General features: G+C 43.8%; 1 protein-coding gene across 5 annotated transcripts in view; it reads left to right on the top strand.

Moving 5' to 3' along the window:
• The first annotated feature begins 279 nt into the window (after positions 1–279).
• Positions 280–21,497, top strand: part of Adcy2 (adenylate cyclase 2) — a 446,592-nt gene continuing 425,374 nt past the window's right edge. The window contains exons 1-2 of one of the 5 annotated variants that reach the window (NM_031007.3): positions 280–790; positions 16,719–16,916. In NM_031007.3, coding sequence (NP_112269.2) covers positions 569–790; positions 16,719–16,916 — 420 coding nt within the window. In that variant the 5' untranslated portion in view covers positions 280–568. The remainder of the gene's footprint in view (positions 791–16,718; positions 16,917–21,497) is intronic. The other 4 variants (XM_039092044.2, XM_039092038.2, XM_039092032.2 and 1 more) reach the window with 4 other exon arrangements.

Below are 21,497 nucleotides of genomic sequence, written 5' to 3' on the forward strand. Positions count from 1 at the left end.
ATCATGGAGAGGCAGTGGGAACCTTGGCAGCCAGGTGAGAGACTCGAGGAGCCCAACGGTAGCCCTCAGGCTGTTTTCTGCTGTAGTGGAGAGCAGCGCTAGAGCCCCAATCTGCCTGGCTGGGGTCCAGAAGCAAGAGGAGGGGGCGCCCACTGTGTGGTCTGCGGCACGGAGGAGGGCAAGAACCCAATCTGCAGCTTTCTCTGGAGCCCAGCCTGGCCGTCGGGGGGCGGTGGTGGGCGCGGGCCGGCGCCGCCCCTGCGCGGAGGCCGGTGCGCCGCGCGCGGGGTGGGGCGAGGCGGGCCGAGGGGCCCGGTGGCTCCCGCCCTCGAGAGTGGTGGCGGCAGCGGCGCCCGGGAGCTGCCCTGAGGCCGCCCCCGGCCCCCGCCCGCGCGTCAGCGCGCCCAGCCCGGGGCTCCGAGCTCCGCCCGCGCCCGAGGCCCCTGCGTACAGCTCCGGGCGGGCCACCGGCGGGTCGCGGCGGCGCGGGGGCGGCAGGCGGTAGGCGACCGCAGAGCGGCGCTGCCCGGGCAGGGCGCGCACGGCGGGCGCCCCGCGAGCCGCCCCGATGTGGCAGGAGGCGATGCGGCGGCGCCGCTACCTGCGGGACCGCGCCGAGGCGGCGGCGGCAGCGGCGGCGGGAGGCGGAGAGGGGCTGCAGCGGTCCCGGGACTGGCTCTACGAGTCCTACTACTGCATGAGCCAGCAGCACCCGCTCATCGTCTTCCTGCTGCTCATCGTCATGGGCGCCTGCCTCGCCCTGCTAGCCGTCTTCTTCGCGCTCGGGCTGGTGAGTGGCCTCCCCGTGGCTTCGAGGGGACCGTGCAGGCGACCGTGTCCCGCCCCAGGCTGCTTCTCACCCCCTGCGCCCTGTCCAAGGCCAGCCTGGCTAGGGTGAGAGCTGCGGACACAGGAAAAGTTTCCTTGGAAGGCTTTGCCCAAAATAAAGTTGCCAGGGTGTGCTCCAGGTGGACGGGCAGGGTGTGTGGGTTCAGCATCTCTGCGCCCCGTGGCCAGCTGCGTTTTCTCCGGGCGCCGCTGCCCACAGCAGTGGCAGTCCTCCGGCTTCCTTGGCGCGCTAGCTGCCTCCCATCCCTGTCCGCGGAACGCCCCCGGCTCTCTTCTCTGAGTTTGGTCTGGTCATTATTTAACTCTTAAAACAGGCTGCTTTGGCAAAGCAGTTCATATGACAGCCAAAATGAAAACCAGATAATGCTGTGCATATTGGCTTTTGAATCTTAACGTGCTTAGCCATGTAGAGAGAAAGTGATGGAGTGTTGAGCAGATGCCCATGCCTCATCTCCAGAGACTATAAGTGAGCTAAAAATGGAAGGGCCCCTCGCTGCTTTCCCCTTTCTAGAGAAGTGTACTTTCTAGAGTCTATCATGGTTCCCTGCAGATGGTCAAAGCATGTTTTCATCACTGGATGCATTAACGCAGCCCAGTAGCTGATGCCAGTTTTCCTGCTTCATAATTTTCAGTCAGGAATCTTGAGCTGGCTCCCTGGAGCCCTGAAAGGAAATCTGTAGATGGCAGTAACTTCCTCTTAGTGCTCTCTTCTCTTGAGTGTGGTTCAAACTCCCCCCCCGCCCCCCGACCATGATTTGAGTGTATAGATTGTGTCCAAGGTCTGAATTAGCCTCTGAGTTGTCTGGTCAGTGGCTAATGTGGGATGTTTCCACTGAACGGTGTTTCCTGAGCTTAGGATATAGAGACATGCCTGTTTTCACCAGTCTTGAGCAGATTCAGCTCACGCAGCCTCAAGGGCACAGAAACTCTGTTAGGTATTTGAAAATTCGTTTTAGATACCCTGGACCATATGGCGGTCACATTATGAGTCAGGGGGAAAAAAGTTTACGTCATGGCTCAGTTTTCTAAGTGCCCTTACCAGCCTGAGTCCTGTTTTCTGATCGAGTTCCATGTGGTAAGAAAAGATAATCCAACGTGGCAGAGCATGACGTCACTGGCACTCTGCTGTAGCAGGCCAAGCAGGGAGCTCCTTTGATCCTGGTAGCCTAGGTGTAAGAGGAGGGCAGCTCTACCCCTGCCTCACTTGCTTGTCCCCACTTATAAGACCAAAAGAACTAAAAGAGAGATTTGGGGGAGCGGAGGGCGGAACCATGGCAAGCCAACAGTCTTTAAAGTCCTCACCTCACTCTCACACTGCTGGCAGGAAAACATCACAGTTGTCCTTTGGAAATGTGCTCCTTCTAAGTGTTTCTGTTTGTGAGTAATTCAAATCCTTCTGGCTGGTTCCTTCCTAAATGGAGAGGAGCAGGTGATGGCCTATTTTTAGTGCCATTAGTCTAGGGAGACAAGTGCGAAGTTCATGTTCCCCAGGGACACTACTTTGTTTTCCAGGTTAGAACGCTCTAACTTAAACCACGTTGAATTAGGTACTCTTGAATGGGTTGGTGAGAAATGCATGGGAGGAGTACTGAAGGGACTTAAGGCTTGCTTCTCTTTAAGTTGCCTTTGTTCCTCCCATTTGTCCTTAGAGAGTCCCTTTTACATTTTGCTTAGTTTAAATGTTGGGATGATAACTTTTACAAAGCCTTTGAAACCTTCATAGACATATATGCAATGTATTTAATCACGTCTGAGTTCCCTCCCCTCCCTGGACCCCTTTAGAGTCTGTTTCCCTGCCTTCTTCAAGACCACCAAAAGACAAAAGAAAACAACAACAAAAACCTGGAGTCCAATTACGCTGTCCACGAGTGCATAGCTGTGGGGTTATCCATTGGTGTATGGGAAACTGTGCCTTCTTGCAGAAGCCATCAGCAGCCAGTAGCTCCTCAGCTGGGTGCAGGACCTCACACCACTTTAAGGGCCATTGCTTTCTCTTAATATGCTCCTCATTTCCACACCTGTCTTCATTCCCTGTAACCAAGGCTGGTGTTTCCATAACTTGGCTGTCACCTAGAGCAAGGTCCACATATGACATGAAATGGATTCTTTGCCTCCGTGCCCCTGGCTGGCTTCATGCCCACTATGTAAGTCTTCAGTGTAAACTGCAGACAAGTTCCAGGGAAGATGCCTGGATCTGGTCCAAAGGTTACCTTCAGGCAGGGACTAGGGCTCTAGGGTTCTGTGAAGAGAGAAAGGCCTGAGAGATGTGGGTACTGTCCTCCAATACACAGGAGGAGAGACTGTATGACCCTTAGGTCCACAAAGATTTATCTCTCTTTTGTTTCTTGAAAAATTGTAGGCAGCATCTCCACTTTCAAAGAGGGAAACCCCATCTAGTTATTGAAAGACAGTTAAGGTAGAAACAGCGAAGGTGTGGTAGGGTTGAGTTAGAGCCATGCTTGTGTGGATGGAGATGGGAGTCCTACCCAGACTGAGCAAACACTGACTACTGAGGGGTCTGTCTCAGAGCAGGGAAGTGCCAGTGCCTCTTGGGCTCTGCAATAACAGAGCCCTCATGTGATTCAACAGTGAAACAGATCTAGGTTTTTGTTTTTGTTTTTTCATGCCTAAAACCTTGGGTAGTTTCTTTCATTCCCATGCATTTGCCTGGTTTTGCTTTCTGTCTGCCCTTCATGAGTTCTCACAGTAACAAATGGGTGGCAGTTTTCTTAAACACAGATCCTGTCTCCTAGTACAACTGGGTCACAAAATGATGCCAGGGCATTCCAAGTACATAGAAAATTTTCTGCTTTCTTTCTGTGAGTTGGTTTTGGATTTATATTCAAAATGATAAAGGGAGACTAGGGACGTAGCTTAGTGGGTGAAAGGCTTGACCAGTGTGGAAGCTCTGGGTTGTTCTCGCCGTAGCGCCACATTCAACAGCCATGGAGTTATATTGCTGGAACCCAGGGCTATAGACATGAGGAAGAGTACCAGAAAATACAAGGTCTTCTCAGTGCACTGTGAGTCCCAGGTTAGTCTGAGCTATAGGAAACCTGGTCTCAAGGTATAAATGAAAGTAAATAAAGAGGGAAAATAGCAACTTGTCTTTTGCTTTAGTATTGTCTTAACTGACTCTTAAAATTTTCTATCACTTGATTTCAGTCTGTGGTCCATCTAGGCTTCTTTCATACTGACGATAACGTGATGGATCGTTGATGTATTTCCATTATCTTGTAAAAATCTTGAAGAATTGCTTGTTTTCCATCTAAAAGTCTAAAAATAAGGTTAATGTCATTCTTGCTAAGAATTATCCTAAGGTGACTTAAATAAAACAGCAACTCTTGGGATAGCTTGTATAACTACATTCTATTGATAGTGTAAACATTCTTTGCTTGCTATGGAAAGTTTTGATAAAAAGCTGATTTATGATTTTTTTGACATTGGTTTACTGAGTGCCTACCAAGTACCTCATGGATGGTAGTCAAGGTGATCCTCAGAGAGAAAATTTAGACCTAATGAGACCAAACTACGTTGTAAATATTATGATGTCACTTTGATTTTTAGAGCTGGCTTTCATTACTGAATGCATGAAAACCTCCTTTCAGAACAAAAATCCTCTCATTTATTATGTTTGAAATCTGCCAGCTTTTCTCAAAAATTGCCTTCATTGTTAGGAAAGGTTGACATAAATTTTGTTTGTCAAAATACCAGGTGGCTCTGGACATGTTTGTTTTGACTAAAATTTATGATTGGGAGTAGTCACTATTTGAATGGAAATGTTATAGTCCCATAAATTTAAAGTAATCAGACATTTTAATAAAATAGGTCTTGTAACATATCCTGGAGTAAGAATATATACTTTTATTAACTGTAAATATGCAATATGTGCAGCTGAGAACATGCCCTACCCTTGTTTACAGTGGTACAGCAAGCTAGCCTTTGCAACCAGTAGATTGCAAGCACTTTTCACTACCCATTGATCCCCCTAAGTCCTAATATATCAATTTCTTTTGTGTATTTACTGCAAAGAAATCTTATCTTTCAAAACAAAGACGTAAACAGCATTTGTAGAGGGAGTCTGTCTTGATTGATCCAGTCTTTCAGCACCTGCTGTTGGTAGGCGAATCACCCACTTCTGAGAAGGCTGGAGTCTGGGATGATGGAGACATGCCCCTCCTCTCTAAGGAACTGGGGATTAAGTGTGTGCTTTTTGTAGTTTCAGAATTATAGGAGTAAAAGGGTACAGAGCATTTCCCTAAGAACCAGAGCAGAGGTGGCTCAAGATCCACCCTTTCAAGCATTTCTGTGCATAGAGGCAGTGTTTTCTCTGCAGGTGTTTGTAATTTGCAGCCAGCCAGTCACTAAGTCATCCCACTTACATTTTACCTGTAGTCTCCACAGAGGCCAAGGAAAAACTCTAAATTTGTACAGGAATGGTGGTTGTAATATAAAGAACTATCCAGGTAAAACTTGAAATTACAAGCTTTCCATGGATATGACCTTGTTTAAAAAATGACAGTAGAGAAGAAGGCTTTGTGGTACACACCTACAATCCCAGTGCTCCAGAAGATCAGAGTTCAAGGCAATCTTCAGACATGTTTTGAAGTTTGAAGCTAGCCTGAGCTACGTAAGAACCTGTCTAGGAAATATGAAGTGAAATGGTAGGAGTGTAAAATGCTTAAGAACTTGGAGTTTTGACTTTCTTCCTTTCTGTGCTCTGATATCTGTGACCTTAGGTAGACTGTTACCACATGGGTTTGTCAGATGACATTGCCTCTGAAATAGATGATCCAAATGGCTAAGAAGCATCTCTGGGAGCATTTAATATCACAAGGTCCCCTGGAGATGCATGTCATTGTCCCATAGCCAACTAGTAGTAGAATTGAGAGGAACTCATTCAACACATGCACAAACTTATACCCAGAGGGCCAAACTAATTTTTTTTCTAGGTCATGTAGCTGTAGATGTAGGACAAGATCCATGGGCACTAAGCTTTCCCTCAAATGGTGCTGTGAGGAACATTGCAGGTCTGAAGATTTTCCATCCCTGACTTCCATAGTTCTCTTCTGGGAATCCCTCGTGCTGTGAAGGGGCTCAGACTTCACTCTGTAATAGTTGCATCTCATACCCCTCTTTCTGTAATGAAGGATGGACAGAGATACTTCTTCAGCTTGCTCACTGAAATGGTGGCATCTGTCAATTTCAGTATACTAACTACTCCTAGAATTTGCCCCATTGAACAGAGACTCCAGCTGCAGCATTCCTGTTGTCTAAGAAGGTCCTCCTTTGAGCCACTCCTTTGAGCTGCAGTTTTTTACTGATATTTTAACGCCATGGATTCTATTGAAAAGCAGCAGCAGTTAGAGGTGAGATACTGCAGTTCCCAGTGTGGGTATTGGTCCTTAGGACAGTAACATACTTGATCTGTAATTGTTTTGGCATATGTTGAGGCAGAGTGCACTGGGGTACTAGTTAATTAGAAAGTTTGTTGTCATTGAGGCAGTCACTTAACTTGCCTCCTTTCTTAAGTCACTGAATATCTTCTTAGCCTATGCTGAGGCTGACACTGTGTTGATACTGTCCCCAGTGGTGCACCTGCAAGTGTCTCAGGTCAACACATTAAAGTCATCTCTCTTCAATTTACTTCTGTGGGATAGCTAGTCCTTCTGGGCAACTCAACTAAGACCATGTATACTTGTGGTCCCTGTTCCTTCCTCTGTTGGGTATTCACATTCAAGTTCCTGGAGAGTTGAGCCCTTAAATACCCAACCATTATTGATGTCTGCTTCATATTTTAAATGCTTGTGAATTGCACAAGGAAGTTTAATCCTTGTCTTGCTGGGAAAGTTTAGATAGATCCATCAGTAGGTGAGTTTTCTCTCAATTCATTGTGAGTGCAATCAAAAAGGAAGTCACTGACCTCAATGTTGGACACAGTGCTGATCAGGTAGCAGCACCACATACAGCCACTGAGAATCGTAGCATTGTTGATCTATCTGGATCCAGCCCTCAGTTTCATCCACCCCTTAGAAGACAACCCTACAGAGTTAAATCATCTCTTCTTTCCTCAATTACTTCCATGAAGTAAAATGAATAGCAGAACCATGTAAATGGGTCTTGGTTGTGAGTTAACGATGATATATCTCCTAAGTACTTAGGATAAGAAGAGACATGTAATATTCCTTGTCATTATTGTCTTTATACCACAGAAGGATCTTCATGTATTGACAGACATACTTCAGGATGAAAATAAAATGAATACTGGAATTTTAAAATCCTGGATGTGAAAGACTAGTGATGTGTTTCTATTTATATGATAAATGTGTTCATTTATTTATTCATTATTAGTGTTCAATAAGTAATAATATAATTATTACTGATTTAGTTTTAAAGGAGGGACAGGAAAAAGTGTGGATAGCTTACTTACAAGTCACATTTTGACAAAAGTTTAACATTCCCCAACATAAAAGTTCTTGCCAACTTGATTTATATTGTCTTTGATACTTCTCAATGCTGTTCCCTTTGAGAAATTTTAAGTAAAATTACCAAGAGTAGTAAAAGAATGTTTACCCGTTGATAAATGGTATTAGACTAAGAAATATACACACATACCTGGTTTGCAAATCCCAGGTGGCTTGGGAGAAAGAAAAGAGTTATTGAGTCACTTTGTGTGTTTGTTTCTTTTGACAAAATTAGTCCTGTGCTGGTTCAATACCCTCTTTGTGTAAGGATACAACAAAAGCCCATCGAAGGGTAAGGGGAGACCAGGAAAAGGACTGCCTGGGTCCAGCCTTTTGGCAGTGTTACAAATAATTCCTTTCATGCCTCCCTCCCTAGACCCTCCATCTCTTTCCCTTGTCCCCTCTCTCTTACTTTGGTGCACACTTCTGTCTAGAGAAGCCAGACTTAGATGAGAGCAGTGGACACAGGAAGAGATATCAACCTGGAAACCACCACGAACCAACTGGGCAGCTGGTTACAGACTCACCAGAACTCTAGGTCACGCTGTTGGAAGGGAAAGGAGAAGTAATACACAAAAGAGAGGAGAAAAAAGGCAGGAAAAGAGAGACAGGACACACACACAGATACACACACACACAGCCATAGACATACAGATACACATGCACATATAGACACACAGACACATGCATACACAGAGACACACAGGCAAACACACACAACATACAGGGAGACAGACACATGCACACAGGCATAGACATACAGACACATACATACACTGGCATAGACATACAGATATATGCATACACACATAGAACAAAGACACAAATATACACAGATACACAGGCATGCACACACAGATGCGCACACACAGAGGAATCATGATTATTAAAGATTCTTAAGACAAATTAAATTTCAACCTAAACTAGTGATTAAAATTATTATGAACATTGAGCTATATGGAATGAATACTATAATAGAGTTGAAATATGAAGGAATACTATACAATATAATAAAGACTAATTTTAAAGACTAATTTAGTTCTGGCAGTTTTCACAAAGGTCATTGTGTCTAAGAGAATTGTGAGAGTAAGTCATGTCCAGTCCAGCACTGCCAATATCAAAGGTCTGTTGTTTGTTCTTTTTGTTGAAGCAGGCTCTTGCCATGTAGCTCTGGGTGTCATATTCATATATATATATGTACCTGTAGACTAACTGTCCTTGAACTCACAGAGATATGCCTGCTTCTGCCTCCTAAAGACTCTACTTGGTAGAGAAGTTAGTGGATGCTTCCCTTTTGCATTCTTCATATATATCACGGTTTGCTATTGCAGCTACAAGATAGAGCTTGACAGCACCAGCTATCACTCCTGTGCACTCATACCCAACTGAATCATTGTATATAGTGCATGTATGCCAACGTGTATAGTATGTGTTTTAGTTTCTTTTGTTATTTTAAAGGAATAAGATACAGCATTTTAATATTTCAAGCTAATAGTTTCTTGTAAACATTTGAAAGAAACTTTTGGGCAAATGTATTAGTAGGGCCAATGAAAGCTGCAGATTAGAAACTCACGATCAGCTGAGTGCAGATGAAGGGGGTGAGGACATGTGACTGTAGCTCAGACATATGGTGAACCTCAGAGTTAACCTGTCCCTAAAATATACTGCAGATAATTTAGGCATAGTAGCCATGTACTTAGGAATTGGGAATAGGTGCAGAGTGAGATTAATCATTCGATTAGCCTGATTAATTTTCCCTTCCTGAGCACAATCCCCCTCGGTTTACATCTGGATTACTTATGTGAAAACAAACAGCCACTAATCCAGGGCAGGCTGCATCTGCCCACTGATTTATTTCCATGCATGGGCTCCATCACCCTCCCAGTGTAAGCTTCATACTAAATTGTGTTCATCTCTTTTCAACTTGCACTTTTTTTCACTTTATCACACACACACATGAGTGCACTCACAATGCACACACATATATATTAATGAGAGTGCAGTGTAAGAGCTTTCAATGTCACTACAGTGTGAAAATGATATCTAGTCAGTGGGAACTGTGCTTGCACCTTTGAATCAGACTCAATTCTTGCTTTAGAAAGATACCATGTAGTCCTGTCCTTGCTTGCAATGCTGGCCAGCAGAAGCAAACACATTCTTTCTTAGGTTTTCATGAAGGAGAGCAGCCCAGGCTCCAGAACCCATGATGCTGTGGCTAAGCTGAGCTCCTTAGCTTATTCTAAATATATTTTACACTCACCATATTTTCATTTATGATGGGATTCTCAGGGTGCAACCATCTGAAGTTGAGAAGCGGTGTCACTGTAAGAGACATGTACACATTGTCCATGTACACATTGTCTTTTTGTAGAAAACCAACTTTTACTGATGAGCATTATTATTTTTTGTTAAATTTTAATATATATTTTTGAGATATCAGGCCTCAGACAGAAAATCATTCTGATTTGACCAGAGACAGCATTCTGTTCTACAGAAATTTTTCAAATACAATTTACCTTATTTTATACAGACTTGGATGTTGATGGCTACTATTAGAATTTTATGAAATCTTATTGTAGAAACGCTTAATTCTTTTTTTTATGTTTTAGCATTTTATTTTTTTCTTTTTTTTTATTAACTTGAGTATTTCTTATATACATTTCGAGTGTTATTCCCTTTCCCGGTTTCCGGGCAAACATCCCCCTCCCCCCTCCCCTTCCTTATGGGTGTTCCCCTCCCCATCCTCCCCCCATTGCCACCCTCCCCCCAACAATCTAGTTCACTGGGGGTTCAGTCTTAGCAGGACCCAGGGCTTCCCCTTCCACTGGTGCTCTTACTAGGATATTCACTGGATGAGCATTATTATTATTAATAGTAGTAGTAGCAGTAGTAGTAGTAATAGTAGTAGTAGTAGTAGTAGTAGTAGTAGTGACAGAAGTGTTCTACTGCTGGTTTTAATTGCCATCTTGACCCAGTTTAGAGTCACTTGGAAGTCTGTCTCAATGAAGGAAGGACTGTCCAGACCAGGTCGGCCTGTGGACATGCCTGTTGTGGATTGTCTTGATGGCTTTACTTGCAGTGGGCATACCCAGTCTACTGTGGTCAACAGCATTCCCTGAGTTTGGCCCTGAACTATGTAAGTTTAGGGGTGTTGTAAGCATTAGTAACTACACATATGTCCACTGTTTCTCTACTCCTGAGTGCTTGTGATATAACTAGTGGTTGTACTGCTATGATAGCTTGTAACCCGGCATTTTGAGGCATTGAACGTAAACTGGTACTCTTGCCTGTACCTCTCAGGTGCTGGTATTGCAAGTTGCAAGTGCATACTATCAAGAAGAGAATTGTATCAAGTTTCATGATAAATTCACAACAGAGGTGAATTACTGGGATAAGCATTTCTAATTAATAATGCAGACTACCTACCTGGTCTCCCATATTTTGTATATTTCTTGAAGGGGACAGCACACGTTCCCCAAATCCCATCCATTGATAGCATCAAACTCAGAATCCTGAGTCACTCAGTAAAGGGAACTCATGTGCACAAAGGAAGGTTGGAGAATCATTTCCCTGTATCTAGTTTTACTTCTTTTGGTCTAGATATCTGTAGCCTGAAAAGGCATGCTGTTGACACTTTAGCAAACACTGCACATACAGAAAACAGCCACACTAATACACCACCCCCTGTACCATCACTGTACCAAGAGAAAATTCTAATTGAAAGGGTTTAACAGCCTCATACTCTTTGAAGTAATTGTGTCGTGTGTGTGTGTGTGTGTGTGTGTGTGTGTGTGTGTGTGTGTGTGTGTGTGTTGCCTGCATGTATGTCTCTACACCATACATGTTTGCCTGGTGCTTAGAGAGGCCAGAAAATGGTGCTGGGTTCTCTGGGACTGGAGTTATAGATGCTTAGGGACTTGAACCCAGTTCCTCTGGAAGTGTAACGAATGCTCTTACCCTAAGCCTTCATCTTCCAGGTTCCACACTTTTAGTTGGACCTTATCCCTGACTTGCCCTTATCCATTCAGTTTTCAACATAGGATTGTCTGTGTGACAGACAATATTCCTAGCACTGGGCATTTTAGATTGCATGGTGACTGTGTCACCTCTGGTGAATATTCATTTTCTTCTCAGGTCTGGTAGCAGGCTATGAACTGTTTCTTGAAAGGGGAGCAGTTGTTATGAGGTCATAACAAGGACTCTCAAAACAACAGCTTGGATCATTCAGGAAATACATGAAGATTAGCATGACTATTTACTTCAGGGTAGCCAGCATGGAGGAGCCCTGAAGAAGGTTCAGTGGGAATTTCTTGCTTCTATGTGGCTCCTGGCTAGTGCAGCTAATGTCTGCTCAGTGGTTGTCACCAGCGGCCACAGCTGGAGACAAGTAGAGCCTTCAGTCAGATGAGTGCAAAGCCCAGCACCAGCATCGTCCATGCACAGGCGTGTCTGACAGTGAAGACGTTGGATGGCTCACTTGATGCGTTTTTTGCCTCCCAGACTCCTCTTTAGTTTGGCTGTAGCAGAGAACATAGAATTAAGGATATTGTGGGCAATGCAATTACCAGCAAGACCAAGCCCACACCGGGACAAACCGTTTGGCTTTAGCACTTCCCAGTCAGCACCACCACCACAACCCCCCCCCCCCAGTGTTACTGCAGCCATAAGACTGACACTGTTTCACTATTCTTTTGAAATTCAGTTCACAGCTTCTTCTTCCATCAAAGGTGATTTTATAGTTAACTTGCACATAGGACCTCCTATGTTTAATATGTGTTCTTCGTATACATTTCTAATTTGCATTATACTATGAAAGAACATGGATTTGGAGGATAACCTCAATGTTTTTATACTTTTGAGCAAGTCACCTGATAAATAATTATTTTGTATGGGATAGTGGTTGAGCCCAGGGTATTGCAGACTGGGCAAGTGCCCTACCATCAACCTACACTCCCTGCCCAGTATGTGATTATTCCAAATGCCGTGTGCACTGGGAAAGATGTAAGAATATTGTCTTCTGTCGGTCTTTTGGTCAAGCCATGCTTTCTGCTTGTGTTTACTTGGCTCTGTTTTGGTCTTGTTTGCTTCTTCCATTGATAGCTTGTGGGAGGTGCTGGAACCTTCCCTTCTGAGGAGACTGGTTTACTTTTCTCTGCGTACATGTCTGCTGGATACACTTTGAGGGTATTAGCTTTCTGCATGTTTATAATGGTCACACTGGAGTGGTAGTGATTTTCTTTTCTATTCCCTACTCGGAGTCTCCAGACACACACCTGGAGGCAGGGGGAGCCTGGCTCAATGCAGGTTACCCCAGGAGAACTGCCACTCATGGTGCTGCTCTGTGGGGCTGAGTGCCAGAGCCATAGAGTCTGCAGTGGGGCACAGTGAAGGAGGCTGACCACGGCGCTCAGTCTCCTACACTGTGGGACAAGATGCAAAAGCATTCCTGCTTTCATGCTGACTTCAAAGCCCTTCGGGGAAAGACTTTTAATAGAGAGGCATTACTTTATATTAGGGCATCCTTTACCATCTCAGTGGAAACTAGTACTTTTAACAGAAAAAAAAAAGAGTGTACATGAAAAATGAAAGTGTAGATAAACCTATGCTTGCCAGAGTAGCCTGGAAGAGACAAGGGGGTGGCCATGTAACCAGTAAAAGCAATGCGTGTTTAATCATCCTGGCAATTAGAATCCTTACAAAGTTACCAGGAAATGCATCAAAGCCGAAGAACAACATTTTCAAAAGGAGCGATAGCACCCATTACTGTTATAGCAGATAATACCTTTCAGAAAGTGTCCTTTGTGGAAGGCATTCAGTGCTTCCCATTTTCTGTGCATTATATCTGCCTTTCCCAAGGCATTTCGGCACAACAAAAGGCATTTCATTCGCTACATTTTATTTTCTTTGCAATGCATGTTAACCTTTTTTCCCCACTGAGGGAGGAGAGGGTAGTGAAAATAAAAATAATTCAGGTTGATGATGTTTCTATGCTTTTATCACCAGTAGTGACTGGTTCTCTATGTGGAGTTTTATAATTTCATCTTGCTTAACACATGGCCATGGGGTATGGCCATGGGGTAAGTCCATGGCTTTCTTATCAACCATTTGGGACGGTGTGGAAAAGGAAGAGGATGGTGTCATTCAAGTCTGAGAGAATGCCTTGATCTCATTTACTTAGCCTTAAGAAAAATATGTGATGCACCTGGCAAGACCTGGGGAAGAATGCAGTTTACAGGTTCTTACAAACTCTGATGAATGCCCATCTCTGTTTTTCCTGACACTGTATAAAAGGTTCTATTTTGTGGAGAAGTCTCCATTAAATCCCACTCAGAGCTGGAGTTCATCAGCAGATGCAGAATAAGTGGACACTGTCCTCTTCCTGTTTTCCAGTAGATCCAGGGTTGGGCAAGAGCTGGGTCTAGCCTCATGAGAAGCAGCTGACTATTCTGAGCCCCTGGCCATGTGGGGCCTTGGCTGGCTACCAGGAAGGTCTTGCTGTGCAAAGTTGTTGCTGCTCTGCTAGTGTGCATAATGTTTTTGGTAAAGTCACCCACCTAGTGAGTAAGAATGTACCCAACCAACCACCAGGACAGCACTGTGGCTTAAGCCTGCATGGACTCAGGCCATACAGAGTTCTAGCATGAAGAGGTGGGTATTAACTAGCTAAGGAGCTATTTGGCAGTTGACAGCAACTGGGAGAAGGAGTCAGTTTTCTTTAAGGGCGTGGCCCCCTGCTGGGTTGACCTCCCTCCAGTGAAGGCCACACATCCAGTAGGATGGGTCCAGAATAAACCGAACTTGATGGATAAAAAAAACTGCAGGGGGCTGGGGATTTAGCTCAGTGGTAGAGCGCTTACCTAGGAAGCGCAAGGCCCTGGGTTCGGTCCCCAGCTCCGAAAAAAAAAAGAACCAAAAAAAAAAAAAAAAAAAACTGCAGGCAGAGTTGGGTGGGTAGGGAAGTGGGGATAGCACTGGCACAAGTCGGGGTGTGGGTGAATATGCATTGTACAGTGTTCTTGGAGAACTAATAAAAATGAAAAAAATACAATTTTTAATAAATTTAAAAGAAATTAAAATATTTTGTGGGGAGCTTAAGGATTGTGCAAACCAGCCACTATGCCACAGTGACTAATGGAAATGCCACCAAATGCAAGTTACAGCTAGTGATCAGACATTAAAAAACAAAAGAATAGAGACTTAATACTTAAACCACAAATAGCATAATTTCAGAGCCAAGTAAGAGAACAGATCTTAGTCATCTTTGCAGAGGACTCCTCAGAAGAATGCAATGGGCAGGCTCCTGTGGACCCCTCTTCTGAAGGAGCGTCTCTCTGTCTTCCTGTTCCTACAGCTCCTGGCCTTTGTTTTGCAGTTATGCATGTAAAAGCTGGTAAAGTTGAATACTGTCTCTTAACTTAATTAAATGAAACAAATGAAAACCTCTTCTAGACAACTAGTCTTGTGGCTATTTTGGCTATCGCTGGTTGCTCGTTCTCAACTCCGTTCTGCTCACTGTGACAGGGTTAATAGGAAGTCAGTTTTCATGGCCCCTTGTATGAGCAATCATAGTCCCCAGCAGGTTACCTTCAGACACTGCTGCAGGTACTATGTTGGCTACTAGCATTGTGCGTGTTGGGCTCTCATAGCCTAGGGCTTGCCCATGCCCCCTTTGCAAGGACTATCATGGTGTCTGGGCTAAGAGGGCAACTCTTAGCCATCAGAGTCCTGATGATGGGTAAAGAGGTAAGTGGATCGAGAGAGTAAATAGAGAGTAAAATTCGCTAGTTTTCATTAGCCCTTGAAACACTGGTTCTTCTGGACTGTGCAAAGACACCCCTGGCTTTTTTAAACTTCTGTCTGCTTCAAGCAGAGGGCTGGGCCCGCGTGGCACATAACAGCAGTGGCTCCTTGGCCTAGAGTCCTGCTTTTTTGGTCATTTTTCAGCTCCTCCACTTTCTCAGTTTTCAGAGGCACTGGCATGTGGCCTGCCTCAAGGACTCATACAAGAATCAAAGACATCTAAACATGTCAGTGTTTAGACATGGAAGTGCCACCAGGCGCCGCATATTTGTCCCGTTCATCTTGTCTTACTACCTTCCTACACGTCCCATTTAGCACACATGTAGCTGAGAGTTCGGGAAATGGAGTCAGCCGGAAGGCGTCTAGGGCTCAGTGCTGCTTGGACTCCATGCAGGGTTTGGCTGCTCTGTTCTGCCCTGTGGTTAGTTGCTTGGGATTTGGATGTCTCCAGTGTGAGGCTGTTAGTGGGAGAGAGCAGCTGTGTGCCCCAGATCACCATAGGTGTCCTCTGGCTGTCGGAAGCCTTAGTTTACTGCTCTCTCTACCTTCTTAAAATTTCAGTGGAGTTCTTATGGTCTTGGCAACGTGGGGATTAACATGCCTACAATTCATGTGTTAGTGACTGTAGATGTTTGGGTGAGGATTAAAGACATTTGTTTTATGTTCTGTCCCCTTCCATCCCCGGACACAGCCAGCTACCAGGATTGCAATTTCAATCCTTTCTGGTATAATCAAAGGCAATAAGGTGGTTATGGCACGACTCTGGTGTTGTATATAATTGAAGTGTGTGTGTGTGTGTGTGTGTGTGTGTGTGTGTGTGTGTGTGTGTGTGAGAGAGAGAGAGAGAGAGAGAGAGAGAGAGAGAGAGAGAGAGGATAAGTATTAGCATATGAAAATTAATTTAGAAAAGGGCACCACTAAGAGGCTAATAATAAATAAATGCCCATTTCCTTTACAAGTAGTGGCACCAGAGAGGTGGGGGGAAAGGATCTGGGGCATTCTCTTACATTCTTCCCGTACTCAGATTTCTATATTTAGCACTTTCTGTTCCTTCCCTATTAACCCATGATCCTTTTAAAATAATAATTGTCATGCATTAAAATAAAAGCAAATCACTGTGGACATGGAAGTAATTCAAGTGTGGTTCTTCTTTAAAAAAAAAAAAAAGTAAAACATTTCAAGTCCATTTGGTGACTTAGTTGCTGGTGAGCACAGTATGTATGGTCCTCTAATCCAGACAGGGACATTCCTTGACTGGTCTTATTGTCCCTTGGTGTTGACGGGATCGTGCGTGCCTCCACTCACTTTTCTTGAAGTTGATTCTGTTATGAAATCTACTTCTTCATTTCTCTGGAAAACCATAACAGTTTTCTGGAACTGGCTATTCTGCTAGTTTAAATAGCCAGCATTGCATGATCTACTCAGAAAAAGACATGGTCATTCAATTTTAGAACTTGGAATTTCTTTTAAAACTTTAAATCGTTCTACTTTGGAAACAGTTTTCAGCCCCCCACGTTTGATGTTGATTGACTCTGGGACTGTTTTCTAATAAGTCCTTGCCATTCTGCCTCCAACTGCATCTTCTGTTTCTGTTTCTCTCCACAGGAGGTGGAAGACCATGTGGCATTTTTAATAACGGTTCCCACTGCCCTGGCCATTTTCTTTGCCATATTCATTCTTGTCTGCATAGAGTCTGTGTTCAAGAAGCTACTCCGTGTGTTTTCGCTGGTGATTTGGATATGTCTGGTTGCCATGGGATACCTGTTCATGTGCTTCGGAGGGACTGTGTCTGCCTGGGACCAGGTAAAAAAAAATCACACACCTTTGTGGATTCTGTCTCTGGGCCTTAATTCAAGCCTTACTTGATTATGTAGACTTCATTCTAGACTTGACTAAATGAAAGACATGAAGATTTAAAAATATTTTTATATTTTAATTGACAAATAATGACTGTATATTATGGATCGTAATGTGACACTGATGTAATCTGTATGGTGATAAAAGTCAAGGTAATTAGTATATCCAATTAGCATATCAACACCTGACTGGATTATCCTTTTTGAAGTGAGATATGATGAGCAGACTTTTTTGAACTAGAGTTTTGGGCTGAAGAGATGGCTCAGTAGTTAAGAGCACTGACTGCTATTCCAGAGGTCCTGAGTTCAATTCCCAGCAACCACATGGTGGCTCACAACCATCTGTAATAAGATCTGATGCCCTCCTCTGGTGTGTCTGAAGATAGCTACAGTGTACTCATATGCATAAAATAAATAAATCTTTAAACAAGAGAGAGATGGAGTCTTACTATGTAGCCATGGCTGGCCTAGAACTCACCACATGGGCCAGGGTAGACTTAGATTCTCATGGTCCTCTGCCCTTGACTTCAAGTTTTGTGATTAAAAGCATGGACCATAGCACCTGTCTCTTTTTAGCAATTTTGAAATATCTAATCTATTATTATTGACTGAAGTCAGCATACTGAGCAATGAAATCACTAAATCTCATTCTTCCTGTCCAGTTGAAAATGAAATAATCCAGGCACAAAGAAGAAAGTCCTTTGAAATATCTATTGTGGAGGTGGTTGGTAGCAGGGCTCATACAGTGTCTATTGGAATTCATCAGTTCTGCTGGCAGTGGGGTGGGTTGGTCTGGTCTCTGGTCCTTTGTTTGGGGAGTGCTGCCTCTGTTTGGTGCAGTCTGGAGTTTACCCCCATTGATTAGTGTGCTCTGACTTTTCCAGACTGCTTAACATATAAATTCCTTCTCATTTATACTCACTTGCTTTGGAAAGACAATTCCCGCAACCCTGCTTTTGTACCAACATGATCACATCCTGTGAGTAAGCTTGCTTCCTATTCCTGTTACAAACTAACCCCCATTTTCACTCCTGCTCGGGCTCTTGACTTAGAATCTGCCTGTGTCTGGGTGATGTCATGTCTTAACAGTATGGTCTAGCCAGAGATATTACTCAGCACTTCTGCTGTGCGAATGGTGAGTGGCTCCTCTCAGCAACTATTTGATGGCTTGGTTGAATGATGCATCGTGTAGGTAATAGGTGTGGATTGAGGATAGTTAGTCAAGGTGCCAGCTTAGTTTTTATAAATAAAACATGAGGGTGGGGTGGGGAGGAGGAGAGGGAGGTGGGGGGGGGGGAGAGAGAGAGAGAGAGAGATTGATTGAGATTGATTCCGTAGCCTGAGGCTCTTCACAGGTAGTAGAAGATTCTAGAAACAAAGCAGAGAAGCTTTGGGTTGAGGAGAACAGAGAGGACCAACTGCATCAGAGGCTGATGGAGCCCCAAGGTTGATACTTCCTAGTGTCCTTTCTGGAAGGCCAATGTCCCCTCCTAGCTCAAAGCATTACATTTCCATGCAAATCAGTTTGTCATATTCAATGGAAAACCAGTTGGTTTGTGGAGTTACAGTTTTTTGAATTATTGACATTTTGCTTTGCATGAGTTAAAGCTCAAGTATCTAGAACAAGAGAGAGAGAGAGAGAGAGAGAGAGAGAGAGAGAGAACGAGAACATTGAATTAATAAAAGAATACCTAGAGATTTCAGACTTCCCTGTAGATCTCTTCCCCATCTGAGGCAGCAGAATGTTTCCTATAAAGTCTGAAGATCATTTATGTCTAAGACTTTTACTACTTTATAGAACTAGCAGATTTTCCTGGATTTATTCCTAGGCTCCTAAAGGTTATTATTTATTTATTTATTTATTTATTTATTTATTTATTTATTTACATCTCAGATGCCTCCCCCTCCCAACATCACATGTCCACAGAGTCCCTTCCCTTATCTCCCCTCCCCATCTCCTCTGAAAGAGTAGTGGTTCCCTGGGTATCATCCCATGCTGGAGCACCAAGTCTCTGCAGTTCCCTGTATCCTTATCCCTCCACTGGGGGTCCTGCCTGGCTACAGGAGGTGTTCTCTTCAGGTTCCACGTCTGCACTGTTAGGCATCTCTGCTAAGGTCACCCACATGACTCCTCTTCTATCCCTGGTCTCTAGGACTTCCCTCATCCCCTACCTGACCCCTGAATCTATAGATTTCCATTCATTCTTCTGGCCCTCTGGTCCTCTCTCCTGTCTCTCTCCACACCTGATCCTGATGACCCTCCTCCACCACCACTTGCCTCCCCATCTCTTCTCCCATCCAGTTCCCTCCCTCCCTCTGCCTCCTATGACTATTTTATTCCTCCTTCTAAGGGAGCTTCAAGCATCCTTGCTTAGGCCTTCCTTCTTGTTTAACTTTGTTGGGTCCGTGGAGTGTATCATGAGTACCTGTACATCATGGCTAATATCCACTTATCCATGAATATATATCCTTTGGGATCTGAGTTACCTCACTCAGAATATTTCCAAGTTCCATCCCTTTGCCTGAAAAAATCATCACGACTTTGTTTTTAACAACTGAAGAGTGTTCTATCTCATAACTGGACCACATTTTCTGTATCCATTCTTTGGTTGAGGGACATCTGGGTTGTTTCCAGTTTGTAGCTATTATGAATAAAGCTGCTATAAGCATAACGGAGCACATGAACTTGTGGAACTTTTGGGTATATGCCCAGGGGCATAGCTGGGTCTTCAGGTAGAACTATTTCCAATTCTCTGAGAAATCACCAGATTCATTTCCAGAGTGGTTGTACTAGCTTGCAATCCCACCAGCAATGGAAGGGTATTCCCCTTTCTCCACATTCTGCATCAGTCAGAATGGCTAAGATCAGAAACTCAAGTGACAGTATGTGCTGTTGAGATGTGGAGAAAAAGCCCCTAAAATTTTTGTTGTTGTCTTATGAATGGAATTTTGAAATTACTTTTTCTCCTGCCTGTGTTGCCATATCTATTGTTGTCCTTGCCTAACTTATAACATACATATAGGTAGCATTGTATAGGCCGAGCAGGTTATATTTAGGAGTGTGTGTGTGTATGTGTGTGTGTGTGTGTGTGTGTGTGTGTGTGTATGCATGCATGCATCAGAAATTAGTGAAAAGAGAAGCTATGAATTTGAAAAAGGAGGCAAATATGGAATATGGGAGGGTTTGGAGGAAGGGAAGGTGGGAATGATGTGTTTATATTATAATCTCAAAAACAAAAGAAATAATAAAATTATTACCAGTAAAATAAAATGGGTGAATGAAACTTTAAAAAGTTATTTTACCTGATTTTTAATGTTGATAAGATTCCTTTTTTCTCTTTTGTTTTTCTAACAGCAGTCTTAGCAGACTTAGTACTGTTTCTTTGCCTAAGAGTTTCAGTTTATTTATATGTGCAGTGTTGTCATCTGTTGGTGACTAGAATTGCCATTTATTTCCTTTCAGATCTTTAGTTCACGCATTCTTATGTAGCACACACAAGTTCTTAACTGGAACTTACAGTATGGGGGCATTGGCAGCGTCAAACCTATTTCTTAGACACCTTGGCTTTATTGGTAGCTTGTGATCTAATCAGGAAGGATTGTTCCCATCTGTTAGAGTGTCCTTCAGAGAACAGCTTCCTGTATCGATGATGAATGACACCTCACCTGTCACCTCTGACATTCTCCCTAACTTTTCTGTACCCCCCACCCCACTTCCTAGCAGCTCTCTTTACTGTTGGCCTTGCCTGCTGGACCATGGAGATTGGTAGGACTGTCTTCCCAGCATGGTGTCTCCCCACTAGGAAAATAGGCAGTGGTTGAGAGACAGACTTCATTGATGGGGAGCTATGCTCGACTTTGTCATATCTAGACTGGATTATTCTGGTATTAACTGTCCGCATGTACCTTGGCATTTGTTTCCAAACTTTTGTTGATATTTTAAAAAAAGTCTACACATGACCTCAAACACTTTATGGTTGTCTTTATCTAGTTTTAGAGCATTGGACGATGTATTTACATCTAAAGGGTCTGTTACCTCAAGTTGATGTAATGGGTTGAGTGTCCAGCCCCTAGCAGGGCATGTTTCTGCAGACATATCTGTGCCTGCTCCTCCGAAGAGACTATGCTCATCCAAGGTTCACAGCTAGGATCCATGGCTGTGGTTGTCAAGGCTGTCAGGGGGCACGTCTTGTGCTGTGGGTCAGTTTATATCCCACGCCATAGCAGAGGTGCTTCATGTTCTATTTCTACACAGGAAATGGAAATGTCTCCAGGGGCCGCCTGACACATTCAGCTGGGATGAAGATTTAAGATGAAATCATTGTCTTAAATCATCTGACTTTATCCTCCAGTATTCTTTAATAGAGCGACTATAGCTGTGGACCCCTCCCTGAATACTGGCCATCTGAGTGTCTCAGTAAGCTTACCCTGCTTCAGAAAGTACCACCCTGCCCTTTACAACAACATAGTCCCTTCTCTTTATTTAGTAATTTTTATTTTTTGTACTTAATTTATTTTATTTATCCAT

This window comes from Rattus norvegicus, chromosome 1 (genome assembly GCF_036323735.1).
Source record: "Rattus norvegicus strain BN/NHsdMcwi chromosome 1, GRCr8, whole genome shotgun sequence".
NCBI lineage: Eukaryota > Metazoa > Chordata > Mammalia > Rodentia > Muridae > Rattus > Rattus norvegicus.